This window comes from Lissotriton vulgaris, chromosome 3_1 (assembly GCF_964263255.1).
Source record: "Lissotriton vulgaris chromosome 3_1, aLisVul1.2, whole genome shotgun sequence".
NCBI lineage: Eukaryota > Metazoa > Chordata > Amphibia > Caudata > Salamandridae > Lissotriton > Lissotriton vulgaris.
In genome coordinates, this window is record NC_141689.1 from 1,074,614,975 (window position 1) to 1,074,638,916 (window position 23,942).

Sequence of the window (23,942 nt, forward strand, 5' to 3'; positions counted from 1 at the left end):
GGTGCGCCAGGGAGTTTAGAGCGCATAATAGAACTCTTTGCAGCACCAGTATCCAATAGAAAAGGCTCTGACACACCTGAAGCAATCACTTCGACATAGGGTCCACTCTGATCTACTGGAACTGAAACAACTCCCTCTCTTTGTTTATGGCTGTCCTAGCAATCATCACCTCACACTTCCTCACCTTTGACATAGTAATCGTCCATATAGTACTGAGCTGTCCTACCAGACGAACCAGTCTGTTGATCAAAACTATTCATTGAACTCTGTGGGGGCAGAGAACGTAGGTTCTGTCCACGACCTCTACCTCTAGGCGCTTGTTGAGCATCTCGACCTCTCACACCAGAAGCACCATTTGTGCGCTGTAAAAAAAACGGGCAACTATTCTTAAAGTGGCTCTCTTCTTTGCAGTAGGCACACTGATTAGGCCCATACGGAAAACGCTGTTGAGAAGACTCGTTCCTTTGCGAGTTTCTCGAATATTGTTGAGTCTGCTGATAATCACGTTGATTATTAGTACGGGGTGGATAAGCTTGCTGTAGAAGAACTTTAGTCTTCAATTCCTTAGTCTTCTTATCCGCTTTCTCTAACTCAGCTTTGTGCCTATTTTCATAGTACTGGGCCGTAGCTAAAATCTGCGCTGACGTGGAAACAGCCCAAGCACTCTCAGAATCTTTCAACTTACTACACAACTCGGGAAGCAAATTATGTACGAATTTGTCAGCGAACAATCTTTGGCCACCCTCGGTAGTCATGTCCTGACCACTGTGGTCTACAAAGGTCTCTTCAAACCGCGTGAAAAAGTCGGACACCGTTTCATCTTTCTTCTGCTTACACGCAGACAATTTATCCCAATTGACACGCACTTCAGGCATCAAGGTCTTCATTAAATTAATAATCCTACCAGGAAGTTCAGTAATCGAATCCTCAGGCTTCGCGCCACCTACTTGTCTATTATCGGCATCTCTAAGGTGTGCCCATGTGTCACCTAATTCCTGTGCATGATCCGTATGACGAATCTTTCCCCAAATAGGCTTTGGAACAACATTCCCAAACAACATATCTATATCTGCCAAATTCATGACACACGAACTTACAGTCTGAGTCAGCTCTTTATAATATCCCATTGGATTTTTGCGCGGATCAGGAAAAGTCTGCTTAAGCGCTAAGACTTCAGCATGCTTCCAAGGAACATGTACCCAAACACGCTGAAAGTGTGCAACAACAGGTGGATTAGCAGCTGCATCAGCAGGTCTCCAAACTGGAGGAACCTCTCGCATCGGATATTGACGCGCTCCTCTCCTAACTGACGAATCAGGCTCAAACAGCCGCTCAGAAGGAGTGTCACTACGAAATGACAATAACGTCGCAACTGCTTTCCCAATATCATGAGGACCCACAACGGTCCCTTTCACAAATTCAGAACGTATTCGGTACAACTCAGAAGGAGCTTTACCTACTTCTTCAACCCATTGTTCATGACGGAACACACACATCATCTCCTAGACGTACCGTTGCTTCGGTGCTTCCCATTGAAGGAAACATCCATAATACCCTCAAGATCGTACTGTGTAGAATACGTAACCCATTTACGCGCCATGTGATCCAAAACAGTACGCTCGTTAGCATCAGGCAACTGACAACGTGATTGTCTACGCTCGACAACAGGAGACGTACCCAATGATCCCAACAAAGGAGAGAAGAAACTAGAAGCTGCAGCAGTCATTCTCTGTCTAGTAGAAGGAGAAGGTGACAGAATAAGAGAAGACTGAACAATACTAGAAGAATCTACAGTCGGAACAGAAGGAGTATTATAGTTAGGTATAGATGTAGCAGACGAAGGAGGAGGCAAAGTTGGCGGCCCCCAAGAAGGCTGCACCAAAGGAATAGTAGCCAACGGAAAAGGAGCTGGCTGTGGAGGAATCACAGGTGGCAAAACAACCGGAGGTTGCACAGCTACAACTGGCGGCAGTGGTGCCGTAGCATTCTGTGCATAAGGGGGTGGCGAACTCAATAGATGTGACATTAAAGGATCTTTCACAAGATCTTTCTTCTTTTCCTGCTCTGTAGACGGCAAAACTGGGTAGCACTTATCTACCGCTAACTTCCTAACTCTGAGCATCTGTTCGCTCTCTTGCTCTTCCTCATTATCCCTAAACGCTATAGCAGCTTGCACCATTGACAAACCTCGTTCTCTTTTATTCTTCTTCGCTAGCTTAATTTCTTTCTGTTTGGCTTCTTTTCGCCATATGCGGAAAGAGTCAAACATTGCCGGCCGGGCTTTCTTCTTGAACAATTTAACTTCGAGATTGTCTAAAATCTCTGTTTCAAAACTACCATTACGGGGCCACTGTAGGACACCGTCTTTCCTCGTATATTTTACCCAGATATCATTATATCCAATGGGACCCACACCATGCTTCACATAAAGTTCATAGGTCGGCGTTCCAATCGGAGGAACCCGACACGAATCCTCCAATCGGGAATCCCTAGAAGAACCACAACCAAATATCCTTCCAAGTCTGCTAAAACCAGGCATCTTCGCTCACTAGTCTAGCTTCAAACTTCAAGGGAAATCTCGAAACGATAGTCTCGTGAAAACACGAGTCCCTTGGCTTTGGGGCCTGCAGGTACCAAGTCAAAGCGATCCTCGAAGGGATACCAAAACAAACTAAGGACTGGGAGACGCTCCACTCATACTTAACTGAAATGTCGATGGCGTCACCAGAAGACCCGTCTATCGTCTCACTCTACAAATCGTCTATGGCTCCAAGACAGGGCGACAGTCAGGGCAGCAGTCCTTCGTAGCCGTCGAAAAGCGGGGAACCTCACAGCAAAGACTTTCGGACCACGGCGACATACAGGGGTCGATGAAGTGGCAGGCCTTCCTCCAGAATTTCCACACGAAGCTCCTCACGATCTTCGGGCTTGGACCGGTACAGCTGAAGTTGCCCGACGTTGGGCGCCAACTGAAGAACCGGGTTTTAGAACCCAGCGGCGTCAGGGAAAACGCCCGATGCCTTCGAGTTCCCCTGCCTTGGCAAACAGAGACACGGGACACTTCTTGATGACATCAAAGACCAAAGTTTATTGGCTGCAACCAGGAACAAAGGTCTACGAAGCACACACGGGCGGTTCGCTAGAGACTGCACAATTTCAATGAGCGGAGCATGGTCTTTTAAGCCAAAAATCACATTCTAGGCTAGCATCAATTACATACAAACCAACCAATCACAGAATGACATTTTAAAAGTAGCGCATGATGACAATCCCTTTTTCCGTTGTCCAACCCACCAGAAATGACCAAGCACATTCCAATAACTTGTTCTATCAGGCCGGACAAACTTATCGTAAAACCTCAGCCCAAATCAGTGATTATGTCGTAAAGGAAGGAGCAGACACAGATTGGAAGTAAGATAGAAGGTGGGTGCAGTGTACTGTAAACTTCGGCATGTCCTGCTCTTTGATCCTTATCTGACCAGCTGCTTAACAAGGAACTGGCTCAGCGAAATCAGCCTCGGGCAAGGGAGTCAGTTCGGCCAGGTCATTCAAAAGTCAGCTAAAGTGTACGTGTCCCAAGGACTCGCTCGACTATAGTCATCGGCCTATGTGAGGGCAACCACACAAAATGGCTGCCGTTCACAAAATGGAACCCGAGGGTTCAAACGAAATCCCTAGATATACAGTGTTCTCATTGATCGATCATGACGAAAACACTCGTACATACTACACTCGTCATTTGCGGTCCGCTGATACTAAAATCGCCTATTTCCGACGATCTTTATGAACGGGTTTGGAACCACCGAACCACAGACCCTCAAATTACAGAACTACAGTATCTTGCGCCCCGCTAAGCTTGGAGAGTCCAGGTCTCTTGCTCCCAGTAGGTGGTCTATCAACCCGTTAAGGAAGAGGGAGAAGAGCATGGGGGCCAAGACGCACCCCTGCCTAACTCCATTTTCCACCAGGAACGGAGCCGACAGCTCCCCACTCCTCCCAAATCTCACCCTTGCGTATGTACCTTGGTGCATACGTTTAAATAGATGGCACAGGTAGGCCGGGGCACCCATCTCCAACAATATTGCCCAGAGCTTGTACCTTTGGACCAGGTCAAATGCGGACCAAAGGTCCACGAAAATCAAATACAGGCTTACCTGCCCCATTAGAAACCGTCTTTCAGTAGACCAACTGTAATCTAAACAGTTGGTCAATGGTGGAAACCTTTGCACGAAAACCCGCTTGGAGGGAAGTTAGGATGTGGTGTTCGTCCATCCAACTCTGCAACCTTGTTAAAAGGAAGCGGGCAAATAATTTCTGGAGGACGTCGATCAAACTGATGGAGCGGTAGTTGGCCGGGTCAAGAGGGGAATCTTTTTTGTGAATGGGAATGATTTCAGCTCCCAGCCAGGTTGGGGAGATCTCCAACCCCTGTAGAATGGCGTTAAAATAAACCCAAATGTAGGGGGCCCAAACCTTTTGTTCACTTCGATATAAGTCACCGGGGATCCTATCGAAGCTCGGAGCTTTCCCCAGCGTCAAACTTCTGAGGGCCGCCTGAACTTGAAGGAGGGTACAGGGTGGGCAAACAAGGCCCAGGGCCTCCGGGTGCACTGGTTCAGGAGTACTTATTTGGGTTGCTCGATCTACACGGGATTCGGGATTGCTGAGTGAATAGAGGGGCTTGAAGTGATCTAGCCACACCTCTTCACTAAGGTTAGGAATTATAGCAGACGTCCCTTCAGCCGACCCAACTCGGACAAGGTTCCAAAAAACTCCTGAGCTTCCAGGGCTGCTTTGATACTTTCCCACCTTGAGGCCTCCCACTCGGCCCTGGCCTCCTTGATCAAACTTTTATAAATTTCCCTTGCATTTCTATTTCTTGACTGGGACCCCGATTTTACCTCCCTTATCAGGTTATTTTTAGCCAGCCTACAGTTTTTATTGAACCAATGATCACGCTTATTTACCCTTGGCCTCTTAGTATCAGTAGTGTAAAATTAACCGTCCAGGGAACAGAGAAGCTTGTTGTGGAGGCACTGCAAACTCTGAAGGTGGAGATGGGGGGGGATCCCAATTAAAGCTCAAGAGGTGAGAAACCTCTGTTAGAGAGCATGCGACATGGCAATATAACTCCGCTAGCTTGTCAGGCGCTAACGCTATCTTTACCCACCTGATTAGTCTACCACCTGCCCATGTAAATAAAACAAAATGCATCGAATCTTGAGTAGAACAGTTGTCACACGTACAGACTGCCATGTCCTCCAGCTTATTCCATCCCCTTGATTCAGAAATAATTAAGTGCAACTGGTTCAATCTGAATCGGACCAAAAGGAAACGATGGTGCTGATTAGTTACAATAGTGAGATATGGCTCAATCGTTTGTGATGTACATAGCAATTGATGAGCACGCACAAGGGGTTTATTTAATTCCTTGGCCTCTTTTTCACATTGTGATATAGTAAGGTAGGTACTTTTAACCCAGACCATATCTGTTTTTAGGAGTTTTTCTGGGGTAGTAAATAATTCGGGTCTTCCCAAATAAATTGCAGATTTTTTAACGTAATTTAACCACGGAATGCGTCCAGCTAAATCAAGTGTAAGACAATCGCGAATAATGATACGGTTCAATTCTAGATCTGGATTTATCCAGATGCTAATCCATTTAAGTAAAGGGGCCATACCTATAATGTCTGAGATCAATCCTAAACCCAGCTCTTGATGTATGATATAGGTGGAAGTTGATGATGTTACAGACCGCAAATTTCTTAAAAAGTTATTTTCAACTATCTGGACCTCACCAACATCACCATATTTGTTTTTTTTCTGAAGGGATCTCTATGTACCCGTTGGATATATTTTTCGATTACTCTCTTCAATCTGAAGCCCTTCTTTTATTAGGGAGACCACAAATGATTTCATGTCATCGCCTTCCTTTCCTTCCGGGACAACCAATATTCTCAGGTTGTTCTTCCTTTAATTATTTTCAAGCTGATCCCTCTTCTCCTGCAATTCTTGTTCCCCCTATGCAATGCTTGAATCTCCTTTTTGCTATCATTTAGATGCTTTTTCAGCTCCCCAACATAAGTCTCTGTTTGTGTTCTTACTGTCATAGTCAATTATTTTCTCTAAAGCCTCACAAAAATTGCGTATCTCACCCTGGATCGCCTCCGATACTGCTAAACCTTTTCTGATGTCCCCAGAGAGTGAAGAAATGATAGCCTCTAAAGATATTCCTGTGGCCCCCACATCCCCGTTCTTTTCTCCGAGATCATATAAGCGTCTGTCAAAAGGAGGATCCTCCCTATTTTTGTCCAATGTGCCATCGTCCAACTGGGCCCCACTCTTCTCACCCCTTCTTCTTCCACTGTTATTACTTGACTGGACTCTGCTGGGCAAGCTGTACCTTCCTCTACTGCCATCTCAAGTCCATCCGGGTTCTATTCTGCACTTTTTTCCCGACCTCTAAGATTCACCACAGGTGGAAGAACTTTAAAAAAGGTCCCCAAGGAGGGGGTGTTTTTTATTTATCGATTTAGAATTTCATTTTGTCCTTTCTTTCCTCCCCCTACCTTTGGGTCTCTTTACCCGCTGTCACCTTCGGTCTGTAACTTAGTGGATCAAACCCTTCTGTACTGGCCTCCGGGATAAGAGACCGGTAATCTAAAGGGGATTCACCAACCTGCTCAGGGTTCAGAACTTGACCCCACCACCATCCACCAAGTCACTAGCTTTCTCCCTCTCCTTCTGGCTACCAGCACAGGGTGTGACCAACTTTTGTACTTCTCGGCTAGCCCCCCTACCTCTCTGCAAGGTGACTGCTTCGCCAGCAATCCGCCTCTCCACTTTTCCTCTTCCTCTGCTGGAAAGAGCTCTCCTTTCTTTCCTCTTGGGGCCAGAGAAGCCTCCACTCCTGCCGATGCGATAGAAGCGCTTTTGCAGACGCTGCTCCCTCTGCCCCAGAGAAGACCTTGCGCTGCTGCCCTGCAGCTCTTTCAGAGCTCCGGGGCGGCTCTAATCCAGCAGTATCCCTTGACGCCGACCCGCAGCGGATCTACGCCCACTTCCGGGACCCCTGGGGCTTCAGGTGCCGTCAAGAACAGCTCGTGAGGCACATTGCTTTTTATATTTGAGAAGGGGGGGGGGTGTATCGTCCGTTGGTGGAGCGCTCAGCGGCACCTAGCAACCCGCATCTGTCGCGGCCGCCATGTTCTCCCCCGAAAGTCGCCAGATACTCTGTGTGCGTCCTGTGAGGAAAGATATGATCCACTTGAGGGCGTTTTGCTGAGTGCTGATGTTGTAGAGTTCGTTGATAAGGGTGTGGTGGGAAAAAGTGTTGAAAGCAGCAGAAAGGTCACCAAGGATCAGGGCCACAGCCTCTCCGCGGTCAAGGAGCGTTTTGATATCCTCTGTGGCAGCGATCAGTGCGGTCTCAGTGCTGTGGTTGGCACGGAATCCTGATTGGAGACGTCCAGTAGGTGGTTCTGTTCCAGGTACTCTGTAAGTTGTTTGTTGATGGCCTTCTCGAGTACTTTGGCCTGGTTGGGGAGCAGGGAGATTGGTTGATAATTTTAGAGTTCACTGGGGTGGGCAGAGGGTTTCTTAAGGAGAGGTCCGACCTCTCCGTGTGTCCTTCTGTCTGGTAAGGATGCTGTGATGATGTAGGAGGTGATGGTGCTGGTGGGTTCCATGCTGAGGTTGAAAAGACAGTGGAGGCAGGAGTTGGCGGGTGCCCCAGAGTGAATGGATGACATGATGGGCTGTGCTGATCTGAGTGGTGAGCGGAGACCAAGTGGTGATCATTTGGCCAGTGTGTACTGGTTGGTCGAGGCTGTTGAGGGCAGTGGGTAGGGGGTCAAAGTTGTTGTAGATGGTGGCAATCTTACTGTGGAAATAGTTTGAGAGGGTGTTGCAGAGTTCCTGAGAGGGGTGGATTGTGTTCTCTGTGGCTGCTGAGTTGGAGAATTCCATGACAATTTTGAAGAGTTCTTTTGTGTGGTTGACTACTGTATAGAGGCGGGCTGTGATGTCTGTTCTCTTGGCTTCCTCGATATGCCAGTGGTAGTTGCTGAGGGCTGCTTTGTGAGCATCTCTGTCTGAGGGGTTCCATGTGGGGCGCCACTTTTTCTCTAGTTAGTAATAGTTGTGCTTCTTGGTTCTAAGCTTTGGGGTGTGCCAGCTGGCTTGTTATAAGGTTTTGTTGGTTTTTGCTGGTTTCATTGGGGTGACTCTGTCAGCACATTTCAATTTTCAGAAGACATTTGTCCTCTGTAGAAGTCTATGCTCCTCATCACGAAAGGCTTCGTTATTCCTACAGGGCCGGTAACAACAGTTACCAGCCCTCTCACAATTATGAGATCTGAGAAAACACAACAAACCTCTTAATTTTCATCTCAGATTTCGGCTACTAAATACAGCTGAATTCTCCAGATGAAAGTCTGGCCCAAAATGGGGGCTTACCAAGAGAATCGAACTATGGTTGCCAATTTCCTTTCTATTTCAATATTTTTTAGTAGGTCCACATGGTCCTACTCGTAAAAGTCCATATTTTCCCTGTCCCAGACTTAACGATACCCCCTATTTATTGGGCCGTTCATTATGAGACCTTGTAAGTTGCTACAGTTTTTAAGTTTTTGACCAGTTTGTTTTTGGGGAAAAGAATCTAATAGAAAAGTGGTGCCTGCTTCTAGCAGATGGTATCAAACTGGGGTGAATTTGCTTTCACAATAAAAATTTGAAATTTTATATAATCTCTTTGAGGTTTTGCAATTGGCCCAATTGTAATAATGCATTTTAAGTAGAAGTTTTCATCATCGGTTTGTTTATCCAAATTCTATTCGTCCATGTATTGGCCCTAGGATCAGATTTGATTTTGTATGTTTCTGCTGTGCAGCCATAGCCCATCTAAACGCGCCTTCTCTAGTTGACAGCATGTCTTTGTTGAGAGTTGTAATGTAGTGGCAAGTAAAATTCACAACTTATACAGTAGTGCTAAAATTGTAGTTTCCATTTTTTTTTATAAAAGAGCAATTAAAGAAATAGGATGAATCCACAAATTAAAAACTGGTAAATGAGTCATGTTTTTAAACATTGCCATACATGAATAATTTTCAAATAACTTCCTTTGTCAAAAGTTGTTTATCGGCATGGAATGAAGCACCCATCAGAAATCTGTGTATTGCTATTTTTGATGTAATACGTCTGAAAATGTCTTTTGTAAATAAAAGTTGTGGACTTGAAAGCTTAAAAAAACTTTTTTTTTCTTTTAGGTATTCATGCGTATTATTGGGAATGATAAACAAGGCCAGATGATTGTATTCCATTTAATAGAGCTTCTGAAGAATAGCACACGGCTCCCTAAACCCGACGAATGCCCTGAGGAGGTATTGTTTGTAGACCACAATATTAGTAACTGTTTCGGATTGACTTGTCCTTTTCTCTTCTTTTCTGTCAGATTTTGTAGACAAAAGAATAGGGTGGGCACTAGTCAACTCTTTGTAATACAATTATATCCTCAAATCATTGATTTGATATGTTTTTGCTGCATCTTCTAGATTGAAGTCTTCAGCTTTGATGATTAGTAGGGAAAAGCCCCAAGAAGTCACTTATTTCCTGGCTTCTTAAATATGTAACCTTTTCTCTCCTCCAGTATTCCCCCTCGCTTTACTCTATGGATAAAGGCTGTCACATTTGTTGTTCTTCAGTGTCAAGATGCTGCTACTGTTTCAATATTTTTTTAATCAAGCTTTACAAACAATTCTCACATTTTCCTCAGTTTATGGTCATTGCACATTTGTTTGATGCCAGCTCTATTCATCTGACTCTAAAGCAGTAAATAATAGAGGACCCCCCCTAAGACTAGAAACCTGGTTGTGCCATATGTCCCCAATAGAAGTTTAAGATCATCTCAAAAACAACTTCTCAGAACTACAAGAATTAAGAGTGTATATAGGGAGGCAGATCCTTCTCATATTTGGCACCTAAGCTTTGGAACTCCTTGCCACATGAAATGAAACTAGTAAAAGTGGAGTCTAGATTTAGGAAAAAGTTCAAACAGTTATTCCCGCAGTAATTTTATATATATATATATATATATTTCCCCCTCACAGCTCAGTCACTTAGCGCAGGGAAGCCCCTAGCCTGCTATGCACTTTAGAAAAAATAAAATAAATTGCCTCTATCTAACCAATTCTAATTCAGAAATATGGTACCTCTATGGTTCCCAGTTAATCGAGTGTCTGCTGCCCCATTTTGTGCTGGATTTTCATGACGATCTGGATGAAGATGGTGATATTAGCAGAACTTGCTAGGGCCTACTCCCATCAGCAATCAAGAGAGCATTCTATGTTTCTAGCTTCACGTAGTACAAAGTCAAAATAAGTATGTTCTGACTGAGAGTGATGATAGGACTCATAAACATTTGGCTTGAAAATGTTTGTTAGCAATCTACTATTTTCATAGCACAGTATTAACCAACTAATGTCTGCTAAGGAGGAAACCATACGTTATGGTTGTAAAGCATAGCTTTAACCCCTCCCATGCTCATGACGAGCTGAGCTCGTCATGAGCCACGGCGCTCCGGTGCTCATGACGAGCTCAGCTCGTCATGGCCCGTGGAACGCTCAGGTGCGGGGAGAAATCCTCCTGCTGTGCTGAGCGTTCCACGGGAGCCGGTGCACCTGTGACGAGCTCAGCTCGTCATGAGCACAGGAGCACCGTGCCTCATGACGAGCTGAGCTCGTCATGAGCATGTGGGCCCTGTGCGCGCCCCCTCCCCCCCAGCACAGCGGGGGAATTACCCCCGCAGCGAAGGGGTTAAAGTGTGGCATGGTCCAAATATAGTCTCTGAAGGATTCATCTAAATGCAGATTCTTCCTCTGGCTTCAGGCTGACTTCAGTTTGTTTCTTATCTGTGCCTTTCAACATGGATCCATAAACTCCAGAATTTGTCTGTTTTCTGGCAGCTTTCGAACTTCATGCAGTATGCTATAGAACTGTGTCACCACTGAAAACAACAGGATTCAACCTGTGCCACAACTGCAGAAAGAAGATGCCGGTCACAGGTCCACCCAAGGAGTGTCTTTTGTGCCTCAGGATACATTTCTTAGTTGTGTGGTGAGAGCGTCCTCATGCATCCAAAGGCAATTCAAGATGGGGAGGCATAGCAGTATGCTCCTGAGCGCAAGGAGTTGCAGCCTTTTTTAAGGTCCCACTGCAAGTCATGCGCTAGGACTCGGTCCCGATCTCAGGGGTGTTTCCATGGTTGGTTGCCTACCTCTTGATGTCTTCCGGTAAGTCCAAGACCAAACACAAGCATAAAAAAGAGATGCATGGCTCATCCCCATCATGCCACTCAGACACCAAGGAGAAGATGTCAGGGTGTTAAGATCAAGACACACTCGAACGAGGTTGTTGGTCACTGAGCCGATGCCTCAACTAATTATGATGCACCCCGAGTTTACTGGTCTGGTCATCGACCTCGCAGCAGATTGAGGCCTTCAAACAGGCCATTCAGCATATATTCAGTGTGCTTCTGTCTCTCGCGGTTGCACTTTTGAGCCCCTAGGAACTGCATGGGCCTCCTTTTGAGTTTCTGTTGGCCAGTACTCTCCTGGCACCGTCTGCCCCATTGGGGCCAGCTGCAGGGCCCATACCAACTCCAGTGCCCCCTGATACACACCAGATCCCAACACTGTTGCCAGTGATGCTGGAAGATGACTTGGTATCATGGCCTATGTCAGATCTCAAACCTATGTCCATCACCTGATGTCATGCTACAAAATTAGGAAAGCAGAACCTGTCATAATGCAGCCTCTAATCCTGTGCCTCTACCGTATTACAGCTATCAACAGAGGCTCTATTATGTTTTTGGATCTGATACTGTCAAAGCAGGGTACACTCCAGGATGTTGTTGGCTCGCTCTTCCCTTGTTTTACCTTGATTAACAAAACACCAGTGGTCTTGACACCTACCACAAGACAGATCTTTTGCTTGCCACATGGGCCACTAATGGAGGCGAGTTCCTCATTAGCAGTGGTTGTTCGGTGGGAGTTTGTGATACTTGAGCTAAAGCTACCCTACATTGAGGCTGAAACAAATGCTTTGTGGAAATCCTACTGCCTGGGCCAGTAACATCAAATCCCTTGCTTTCTTTCAATGATCAAAACCATGGTCTTACCTCCCTGTGATCTAGCAGGTTGCCAGACCTTATAGGCCAGTGTCTGGTGACTCAAATTTCCCCAATAAGTATCCCACCCCAGAGAGCCCTATTGAGCAGGCCTCGACCAGTAAATTATATCTCCATTCATTACCCACCACTCCTCTTGATAGGGAATCTAAGAGGGCTGATACCTTTAGCCAACTTAAATTCTTTGCATCCGGTTTCCTTTGGCAGACCACAACATCAGTATGTCTGTTGGGTTTCTACACCCATCCTCTCTGGGACACAGCCAGCGAGATCTTGCTGGCAGTCCTGGAAGATATGAGGGCCTCTGTGGACCAGACAATACATGGTAGGCAAGACACAGACGAATATGTTATACACACAGGTTTGAATACTCCGGACTGAATTTGCAGGGTAGGTGTTCAGAGCGTGGTCCTTCTGCATGCCTGGATGAGGTCAACTAGGTGCTGTGGTGACTTCCAGGACTCACTGAACATGCATTTAATGGGTCCCACGTCTTCGATGAGAAAATAGCCTCTGTTTTGGACTGCTTTGAAGATAGTAAAACTTCATTGCATTCCTTGGGGCTGTTGGTAAAACTAAGTGAGGGAGAGGGATTTCCCTTAAGGCACAACTAAGTACAGGTTTAAAATAACGAACCTTATGACGTGACAATTACATACAACAAATGCATAGGGAAAGTTAAAAATTCATTTATTTTGAATACATTAAAAAAACAACAGTTAATCGGGATAACTGAACTAGATCCCTAATCTAAAAAAAAAGTAAAATTGAGACAGTACAGTTAATTGCAACCTGCACAATTACAAGCAGACAGAACAGTTACAACATAAAATTGTTGGATACAGATTTGTACATTCTTGCTCCGATCTGGTAACACCAATATTGTATCGCTACCACCTCAGCGTATCAATTGTAGTGTTGGAGACTTGAATTATACACTTTTAGTTGTGTCGACGCGTTTCGGTGATGTTTCCTTATTATGACCACCTTTATCAAGACATTTGAATTGTCTGCCAAGCACAGGGGGTGTATACAATCGCCCCTGGGATAATATGGAGGGTCACTTGTAATAATCAAGTTCCGTGTCCTGATTGGAGCATGGGCTTCAATTATCGCCTCATTGAAAATGCTGCTGCTAGTAGAAAATTCTGTTCTGAATGAATACGACTTGTGTAGTTTCCACTTAACATAAGTGACCAAAGTTAAATTGGTTTTACTGTCGGCCTTTAAGTGTCTCAGTGATTAGGCCACACTTGCCGTGTACGTATATCCCGATCTCTCAACTTCTTACAAGTAATGTCGCGGGGGGATTGTTGATGGAAAGGGATACACGGTTAGGCTTCTCGAGAATTACCTAATGGGACCGTAAATGACTCCGCTGTCCCTTAGGCTCCCTTCTGTGGCCTCAAATAACAAGAGACTACCTCATCAGTGGTAAAGAGTACTGTTCTCTCTGGGGGTCCGAGTCATGTGTAAAACTTCATTGCATTCCTTGGGGCTGTTGACTCCTGAAAAATAATTTCTGCACCACTTTTGGGAGTTTTTAAGCTACTCATCGGGACTGGTGTATAGACAGAGACAGCCCTCTCAACCAGTGATGCACCAGTCAACCATTTCTTTCGGGGCAGCAGATACAGATCGGATAGACAACGTGGAGTCTGTAAGGGCACCAGTCTTCCAACTCCTCCTCCCCTGCTACACTGGCCCAAAAACTGCTTTAGTATGCCTTTAGCTGCTCATGGCCAACACAAGTAGGCAGGATCCAACTTTCTTTCCTGGTTAGTGATCCATCAGATCTTGCAGATGGGTCTTGCAAATTATTCTTAATGGCCAATATTGCTCCCACACCAGGACAGATTTCGGAGGATCCTCTTACAGGAGGATGCAATTGTTGCTTTCCAAGGATTCTATGGTGAAGGTATCGAACGTTGAGAGTGGCAAGGGTTGTTGCGCTTTCTATTTCCTAGCTATGGAAAAGGGTGTGACATCTTTCCTATGTGGACCAGACTGTCTTTGCTTTGGACTTAAGTGATGGGATGATGCACCTGGACTTACAGGACACCTATTTTAATATACCTGTCGTGCAGTCCCACTGGAGTTACTTAGCATTCAAGATAAGTCAGGAACATTTTCCGTTTACAGTACTTCTCAGGCCTTAACAGCTCCTCTTGAGGTTTCATGAAAATTATCGCGGTGGTTGCTGCCCATCTACATAGGTGGGGAATCTCTGTATTCCCATGCATTGACAACTGACTGCCGAAGGAGAGCTCCCCTCAGTCATTAGTGGACCAACAGCAGAACTCCTAACATCGTTGGGGTTCGCCTAACCAAAGTCCCACCTGATTCCTTCTCAGAGGCCCCCATTCATTGGGGCGATTCCTGTATACTGTGGAGTTCAGGACTTTCCTTCTGCAACAACGATTCCAGGACATTAGGGCTATGATCCCAATGTTTCAGGCTCGTTCCGGATCCAGGTGATGGTGGTCCTGGGGTTTATGGGATTCTTAGTCTTGTGCTTCTTCCTTGTCAACCACACCGGTTATCTGTTTCTTATACGTTTTTCCTCTTTCCTGGGGTGAAGAAGTAGCTTATGCCATCGTATTGCCACAGTGATCAAAGAGGCTCAACCTCTTCGATCGCAAGGATCGCTTGAGCCATGAGACCACCGACATAGACTGATTCCCCTCAAGGAGTGCACAATGTGGTACCACTTAAACCTATTTCGAATTATAGAACAATTTGTGGAGTAAACAGCTTTATGCACAAGGCAAAGTGACTTAAAAATATTGCTCTGATTTACGGGTAGCCGGTGAAAGAATGCCATGGCTTGTGAGATCTGGTTCTTGAGCCCAAAACCAATTTGACTACATACTTTTGAACCAATTGAAGCCTGTAAATAAAGTGGGCAGGCAGATCAAGTTAAACTGCATCAGAGCAATCCAGTTTAGCTGGTATGAACATTTTCAGGAAAACTGCGAAAGATAATGAAGCGGGGAGCGAATGCTGTTGAAAAGGGAAACTGGAGGGGTAAGTTGGCTTCTCTTGTCTCCTGTAAAAAAGAAAAAAGGGTTTGAATATGGGTATGTGGATGATCTGAGTGAAGGTTAAATGGATCATGGCTCATGAAAAATTAGGAGAGGGGTGGGCTCGTTCACTTCTCTCTGCCACTTCCCACACCCAGAAGTGAGTAAATACGCAGCCAGGCGTCAAAATTCTAAATTCACCTGAAAAATAGTTAACAGTGCATGTAAAATATCAGGAATGAGAATGAACAGAACTTAAATTATTTATGTGAGGGGCCCTCTATATACAGATATATATTTGACTAAAAATCGCTCGATTAAGATTTTACTGCATGGGGAGAACAAATTAAGACTTGGTTTATGCGTCACACTGGTGTATGTGTGCTTGAATGGCAAGTGGAAACCTTGAGCTAAGGATTGCCACGGCCTGAGAAAATAGGTCTAGAGTATTAACCCGAACGTGGAATGCGTTCAGCATACTCCAGCCAGTGTCCTTGATCCTATAAATGTATGACCACATTTAGAAGTCAATTAGAACCTGTTAGTACCAGCTGGAAGCCTGTCGCCAATCTCCGATTCCCATCAGGTTTACAAAGGCAAGCCAAGGTGCATTTATGCATCATAGAAAGGGTCTTAGATGCATTGTGCATCCAACGATATTCAGTGAAAAGTTCTAGGCTGTGCCTCGTACATCCAGCATTTTGAGCTTATGGCGGTTTGAGTCCCCAGCAGTAAAACGAGAGCAATTTCAGTGCTTCTTCCTTTGATCTTATGTAATTTTTAAAGAGAAACTGAAAAGCAAACTGGTTCCGGTCTTGTATGATATGGCCAGTGTTTAAACTTTAACAATATTAGTAACTATGGGTTATTCTTGTTAAACAGAAGTATGTCTTATTAAAGAAAAGGTGGAGATCCCCGATATAAGTGATGCATAGTGTGTGTGTAGCTAAGGGAGGTTGCTCCTGCCTATCTTTGCCATTTGATAATATTGCTTGCCTCAGTCTCACTGGTGGAGACACTGTTAACACTTGGGTGTCTCTAACAGCTCCACCCCAGTGCTGGATACATTACTGGACCGTCCCACTTATATGCTTAGGAGGTAGGTGTAATGATGCCAGTGGACAATGTAAGGTAAAGTTTCTTGATATCTTTTAACGAGCATAAAAATAGTCTGCTGTAGTGATAAGTTGACCAAGGCCAGGAAAGGGCTTTTTATTACACAAGGCATATTCAGTTTACAGTAGCACAAGAGGAAAACCATGTGTAGGCCATACCTTTGAAGGTCGAAAAGTTAGCATAGGACCCTCATTCACCACCCATGAAATACCCCTTGACGCAAAGTAACTCAAAACAGTGCATAGTACAACTTTGCATTACTGTGGGATAATATCCAATGCATATCCCGATTTCTATTGGATACTAATCTCACCCCAACGCATGTTTGCATCTCAAAAGTGATGCAAACACGCCGCAAAGCATCAGTAAATCTGGGCCTGAATTTGGGGATCAGTAGAATGTGACAAATGAGGCAGACCGGAGGGGTTGTAGCAGTTGTGTGTACTTGACAGGAATGAGAAGATCGTTTGATAGTTTGATATAATAGTGTGGATTATATTTAACTTTTTAGAAGGTTTTTAAACTATTGAGGTATAGACTCTCAATTTAGCTTAGTATATGAATACACGAGTTTCATAGCTGCACACATCATACCCATGTGTGTTGAGTTTACAAATCTTATCCCCTTAAACAACAGTACCATAATATCACGTTGTAGCAAGAGATATTGACCATATGGATCTGTTTAGATAAGTGAAATCCAAGACGACAGATTATTGCCTCTCGTCTTCCTTACATACCTGGCACAGTAGGTTAGAGCTTCTGGGTTGAATCGTGTCCCAGGGGAGTTGATGGCCCCATAGTTAAGGAGCAGGTTTAGTGGGTGACTGGGCTCCAATGTTGTAGGGATTGTGTTTGGGAACAGAGCTATGCCTGGGATCACAGAACATCAGGATGTAGGGACTGAGTCACCATACCACATTAGTACCTATTGGCCCAAATCCTGACTAGCTCATAATGCCTTACCCGCAACAGAGTAGCAGGTAAGTTGGCACCCCAGAACACAACATTCTAGTCCCCAGTAATAGGCCATCCCCCTTCGTTCTCTCACTCATAGATGTCCCTAATAAACGGCCAAGAGATACGAGGAAAGTTTACAATATTTATTTAAATTAACGTGCTCTATCATGTACTAACTGTGTTGCAGTTAGGAAGCATATGCAACTAAGCTGAGTAATTAGCATTATCAGTCGACTGTACACAATGAAAAGCCCTACCATGGCGAATTATATATTTGCCTAAGCATAACCTCACTACGTGAGCCCAATAATATATCACAGATCTCTGGGGTTAGAGCAGGGCCCCATACCTACTGGCATTTGTCATTAGCTGGTCTGAATCTCAGATTGCGCAAGGTTGGCACGCTCATCCCAGAGTCATATCTCTGCAAGAAATTCTCCTCTCTATTATAAAAACGGCAAGTTTCGGTTGATATGGTTAGAAATGCCATGTTAGAAAACATGTGTCAAAAATAGAGGTCCAGGCCTGTGTTTATTTAAACAGACTTAGACCATTAAATATGTAATGAATCTAAAGTATTTCATTTACTCGGTTTGTAATATTTAAGCAAATTTAGACATTGTTAGGACATGTCAATGAAAGAAACAGACTACATGTGACAGTACATGAATTGAAACAATACTTAATATAGTCATAAAACAAACATTGTTAACAAAAACCAATAAACATCTTTTGCATCAACCAGTCATTTTTAAACATTACTGCCTTATTGTTGGTTTTTACAACACTATTGCTTTACGTATTTTTAAGGCTGTAGCCTGCTGGGTACCATTTTTTTTGTATGTAACTATGAGGACGAATAAATTGGACACAATTAGCTCCTTATAGAAGAATAATAATTAGATTATATCCCAGGAGTTTAAAAACGCTGACCCGTTTTGGTCCCCTTCGTTAGTTGATGGGGTTTAATTCTCTTCAGGGTGTATGACTGGAGAATATCTGCATTCCTTCAGGACTAAAGAAGTTCCTATATGGAATTCATGTTTCCCGGTAATCTGTGAATCTGGTTTAATTAATATTGTGCTGGTTTTTTTTCCCAAACTTCGACTGACCAATTAGGTAGATATTAAGTGCTTGCAGATATCGCTTTAAAAATGTGTTTCATTATTCTTTGATTTTCGTTAAGGGAACGTGATAAGGCTGTCAAGAAAATGGTTTGTGATTAAAAAGAAGCAGCAGCCAATAAAAGCACCAGCCAGGACCTCTATTTTTGACACGTTATAGGGGCCCTTCCTGACCGGTCTCGGGCCAAACCCCTTCTTTGTATCTAAAGCTAGAAAACAGCAGCTGGATCTCTCTGTTATGTCTGTGTGTTAGATGTGTTAATGACCGACCACAGGGAAAACTAGGCACAGTGTTCGACCTTGTAGGAAATGTTCTGGCTGAATCCCAACAGAAGAGCTAAATAATAAAAAAAATATGCAGCCTGTTTCTACAATAATAGTGTGGCACAAAAACAAATGTATTTTTTCGTAATGTGTGCAAAGCAAAGGCAGCCTACCACCGACAGGTAGGCTAACATAGGGAAGTACTAGAGTGGACCCTTTTGTGGACTTTTCAACTCCCCACTTTGGTTGAGACAGTAACATAACCACTAACTAAATAATAAAAACGTAAATCACAAGCTAAGCAAGTTCAAGTCTTTGCTATTAAGCATGTTATAAAGAAGGATTATAATCATGATGCAAAAACACCACATGTAAATTTGTAAATGTAGCCAAATGATGCTGTTTTCTTTCACAAGTCCAAATGCCAATGAACCCAGAATGGATTCTGTCTTCACAGATGATGATTGTTGGACAGCCTTAGTCTACGAACTACAGAGAAAAACCATGATCCTTAGTTTCCGCTGATACGTAGAAAGTAACCAGGTTACCCGCATCCGTGTTATTAGAGCCAACTGCTAGTGATCCATGTCCTGAAGCTCTCATTTCAGCTGAAAGAAGTGGCTCATAGCTCGCATTCAGAAGAAGCCACAGGCCCAAGGGACAACTTTGAAAGTGGGTCCATAGGGGACTAATCAACAGGTCTATGCCCATGGGAGCTGGCATCAGTAGAGCCAGGCAAATATCTATTGCCCATTCAAAGGAGCACCAGAGGCAGTGAAACATGGATTGCAAGCAGGTAAACCAGGCAGGTCAGAATGACAATGACCAAGCAAGGTCCAGTTCCTGGAGCAAGGGGATTCCAAAGAATCAAAGCATGCACTCATGGCAGAGCTGAAGTGGTGGTAGTTCCAGTGGGCTTGCAAACTGAACATTCATTGCGGAGGAGCAAAAATAGTACCAAAGTGCCGCAGACAAGAAGTAATAGCAGCGGGATGCTCCTGAACACACTGGAAAAAATGGAATGAGTAAAAGCTTGTATTACTGCAAAGATTTTTTAGAAGGAACCAACTAGGCCAGAACCCGATAACTTTGAAAAAGTGAGCAAGGCCAGCAGTATTAAATGCATTTAAAATACAGTGAACCAATTCACCGAAATGTAATGGGAGGTTGGTGTTTAATAACTTGTAATCTAAAAGTTTCTCAAGCAGATGTTAGTGCTACTTCCTTTTGAAACAATAGTGTTTTAAGTTTGCTTAGCTTGTTTAAAAATGCCTCCAAAGTTAGAATGGAAGGCCACGACGAGCTAGCCATATCCCCTGGTGTCAGAGGGAAAAGGATATTGTTGTGACAGGTCACTATCTGGGTAACCGATAAAATATATGAGATCCCAGATTTATTCTGCAACAGTCCTGGTCTCTTAATATTAAATAACTTCCTTTTGAAAGGACTTTATTTATTGGGAGTATTGCAGGGGCTGGAGTTCCTTTTATATAACAGGCCTAATTCATCACTGACGCATTACAAGCGCCATGTATGGTCATGTGTTTTCCCATTGGGAAGCTCAATGCACGCATTATGGTATATTGTGACTTGTAATCATGTGGGACCTTGTTTCATTGATTCGAATTGCACAGAAATAGAGAACCACTTGGTAGTGACTAGAAAAGGTTCAAGTCAACTCGCACTCAGAAAGTGGCCCTTAGCTTACCACTTCCTATTTTCAGAGGGCGTTTATAGGCAAAGGAGTGTGGCAAGTACTTTCTCCAGACTACTTAAATGCACGCTTGTGGCTGCTGCAGGTTCTAAAAAAGGAAGCAAAATATATTGACCTGCACTACAAAGCCAATTTATGGAGAGTCAGTCTCTGACAGACCTCTGCCTCATGCGTACTGGATAAAACTTTATTATTTGTGAGACATGCTGCTCTGCTGTGCTTAGTGAAGCATGCAGCAATAGGCCAACACACAGGGTTTCCGAGGTGGAAGCACTTTGAAAAGACAAAGCAAAATGTAAGCATTTACAGCCTGCTAGGACAATCTGAAATTTGCTATAGTAGGACTATACTTATGTTTAGAGAAAATTCTCTCTTTTAATGGGATTTAAAAAGAATTTACAGGAGTACACTGGGAAATCTAAACATGTTAACAATTCCAAGAGTACCATGCATTAGTAAGAATTAGAAATAAAGAATTGAAAGTTATATTTGTATAAAAATGGTACATACTTCAAATGTTCCCATTTAAATTGCGTTCTCCAGATGGAAACTATTTTTCCTAGGGGTAATCCTATTACCTGTACTTCCATGAAATAGTGATTTGTTGACTCCACATTCCAACCCTGGAAATACACTTACACCTGCCCTTGACTATTGTAAATGTGTGTGCTTTTACTGAATAGTAAACTGTCTGCAAAGGTTATGTGAATTCCCCTAATAATTTTTGGGACACACACCTACCTGTATAAATAAACTAATTGAGGTATGCCGACAAATTTACCCTTAACGGCTAGGGCGCTCGACCTGGGTAACCTGGTTCGAGTCTCTGTAATGTCGCTAAACCTCCTGAGATTCTGGGCAAATCATTTAATCTCCCCATGCCTAACAAAATGAATGTGTGTCCTCATGTAACGTAACTGGTGCTATGTAAAGCGCTCTGATACCCGGTTCGGTTCAAGTTCGCGCTATATAAAACTCAAAGAATGAATTTGCAATTGCATACATTTCACCATAGTTTTGGGATTTCCACTTTAGTAATTTACAATTGTAAGTGTCAAATACTGTCACTGTTGATTCTGTGCTACAGGATTGTGAATTTACCCTCACAAATTCGTATTTTTTCTATACTTGAGTTGAAATTGAGTGCACAAAATGCTTCTATAGTCGTGTCGTTAGTTTCAAGCCAGATTTTCAGTTGCTCCAAGAGCGCTTCATGCATATGTTAAACAAAAGGGATCACTCCCGGTAACTCATCTTCTTTCGCCCACAGATTTATGCCATCATGATGGATTGCTGGAAGAGTGACGTAAGTTTACGCCCCACCTTTAATGATCTTGGACTAAGAGTCGATCATGCAAGGGACAGCCTTGGAGGTTGAAGAGAAAACAGCCATCATGAGGACATGTCGAATAAATACAAAGCAAATTGTAAATGCGGGTTAACCTTGGCCACATTTGCTACCAGAATATGGTTAAAAGGGAGTGGACAGTGCGCAGTGTCGGCCTGCGTGAACGCTTTCCTCCTCGCATTTGGAACTCTTCATGTATACTATACATGTGCTACATTTGCTACTGCAAGGACACGCAGATCACATGTGAGATGTGAAAGAGGATTTATTTTTATAAAGAGACGGGTGTCACTTTACGCAATTACAGCCATGATTTGCCTTATTTGGGCAACAAAGGAAGGACTTAAATGAAACCTGGAAGGATTTTGGAGACAAAGAGAAGAAGAAAAATTCTTATGTACATAAGTTGCTTCTACGCATACACAGCAAACATCTGTATAGTCTTTTCTCTGTGAATGTATAGATAGGTTGGCGTATTGTTGTTTTTCAAAAGGGCTTGTGTTGAATTTAGCTTTATATAAATATTTTCCCAGTGTAAATACAGTATGACGTTGATGTTGCATTAAACTCAGAGAAATATAGATAACCTTTTTTTAAAAAAAAACTTTAAAAAAACCTCTTGTGTGCCTGTTTGAAATTCATCACTGGCCAGCAAACAGCAATATGAACAGATGTATAAAGTTAGCTTCTTGTTACGTGCACTGTACATATTATGAAGAGAAGGGATCAAATGTTAAATTTCATATGTACACTGTTCCTCCTACACCTCGCTTCCCCAACCACACCTGAAAAAAAGAATTTTGAAGTAGAGCAGACGTTGCAAAGGCATAGCACAATCAGTTTCCTAATTTCGTTTCCATGTGCCTGTCACGACTAAGTGTTATTAAATATAAGGTCTCCTCTGCATTTTGATAGGATGTGAAAGGTTTTTCCAATTTGTCTCAAGTCATTCAGAGCCTCTGATAGGGAGGGGTGTTGTGAAGGGCGTCATGGCATAATGCTAGCCGTGTGAATGAAACTCCTTTCCTGCCCTGCCCCCTCATGCTGGGATTTTAAATCTGTTAGTTACTTTGTGCTGCAGCATAAAAAAAATACAGCAGGCGTGGCATTCCCGTTTGAGCTGCGGAAGCTCTCGAGCAGCGTCCAGGAAAGACTTCAGGGAAGACTGGGGGCTTAAAATGTCCACTTTATTTTCCTATTGCAGCTAACCATAGGGTTTGGATGCGGAGATGCGGGTGAAGCAAAAGAGTATTGTGAACTACTTTTTTAAAAGCATAATATGGTGGTAAGACGGGCATTTCATGTCCAGTTTTTCTAGGGCATTGTAATACATTAAAACGTGTTAGGAAAATGATGAAAGAAACTTGTGACTACAAATAAATATATATTTTTGAACTAAGAGAGTACCTCTAATTTACTGAAGTTCTAACGTGCTTATTTTGCGGTTTCTACCTTAAACACGTTTTTGAGCTGCACAGTGCCAGTATGAGGAAATGTTATGTGCCACAGGGATCACCAAGTCATATTGCAACAATATGTTTCGGGTCTCGTTTGCCACACTGTTTCCACATCTCTATCCGCATTGCTTCAAACGTGACTTCACAGTACGTTTTCACAGCCAGCTGCCCAAATGTACCTGTTTACTAGTGTGACGCAAGTATGACAGACCTCTTTTCCGTACTCTTTTAAGCTAGCATCAAAGAAAGTACTTTGTGCAGAAAGTATGGCTTTGCCGTTCCAGCGTCTACAGCTATGAACGTATAATTGTATTTTTTGTAAATCAAAGTTTAATAAAGAAAGCTTTATTACAATCAAATGTGAAGGCTAGCCTCTTGTGTACATGGAAAATATATATTTTGAAAGCATATTCTGGAATTCGAACAAAGTAAAAGTAGTTGTTCCTAGTTTAAAAATATAGCTTTGGGAATATCCGTGCTGGATAGCGCTTTTAAGTAAGTCAAATACAACTCTGCCTCCTTCAGTACAGGGGGTAATCACTGTTGCAGTATGTTGGTGTGGTAAACAATGCTTCAAAAGAAAATTCGCAGCTGTTTTAAAATTTAAAGTGGGCGCCATTGTTTGTGCTATCAGTTCAATGCGTGGCCTTCTGCTACCCCTGCCTTTCAGCACATTTTCTGCGTTGGACGGATTTAAAATTAAACGTTTCTCCAGGGCCGATCCCAAAGAAAGCCAGCACTACGCAGTTTCT

The 23,942-nt window shown here is 43.5% G+C and overlaps 1 protein-coding gene across 2 annotated transcripts in view; it reads left to right on the top strand.

Moving 5' to 3' along the window:
* The window catches only part of JAK2 (Janus kinase 2), a 1,290,985-nt gene extending 1,267,436 nt beyond the window's left edge, over positions 1 to 23,549 (top strand). For both annotated transcript variants that reach the window (XM_086961493.1, XM_086961492.1), the window contains 2 exons: positions 9,267 to 9,380; positions 21,656 to 23,549. In XM_086961493.1, the coding sequence (XP_086817619.1) occupies positions 9,267 to 9,380; positions 21,656 to 21,763 (222 nt within the window). In that variant the 3' untranslated portion in view covers positions 21,764 to 23,549. The remainder of the gene's footprint in view (positions 1 to 9,266; positions 9,381 to 21,655) is intronic.
* Positions 23,550 to 23,942: the final 393 nt, after the last annotated feature.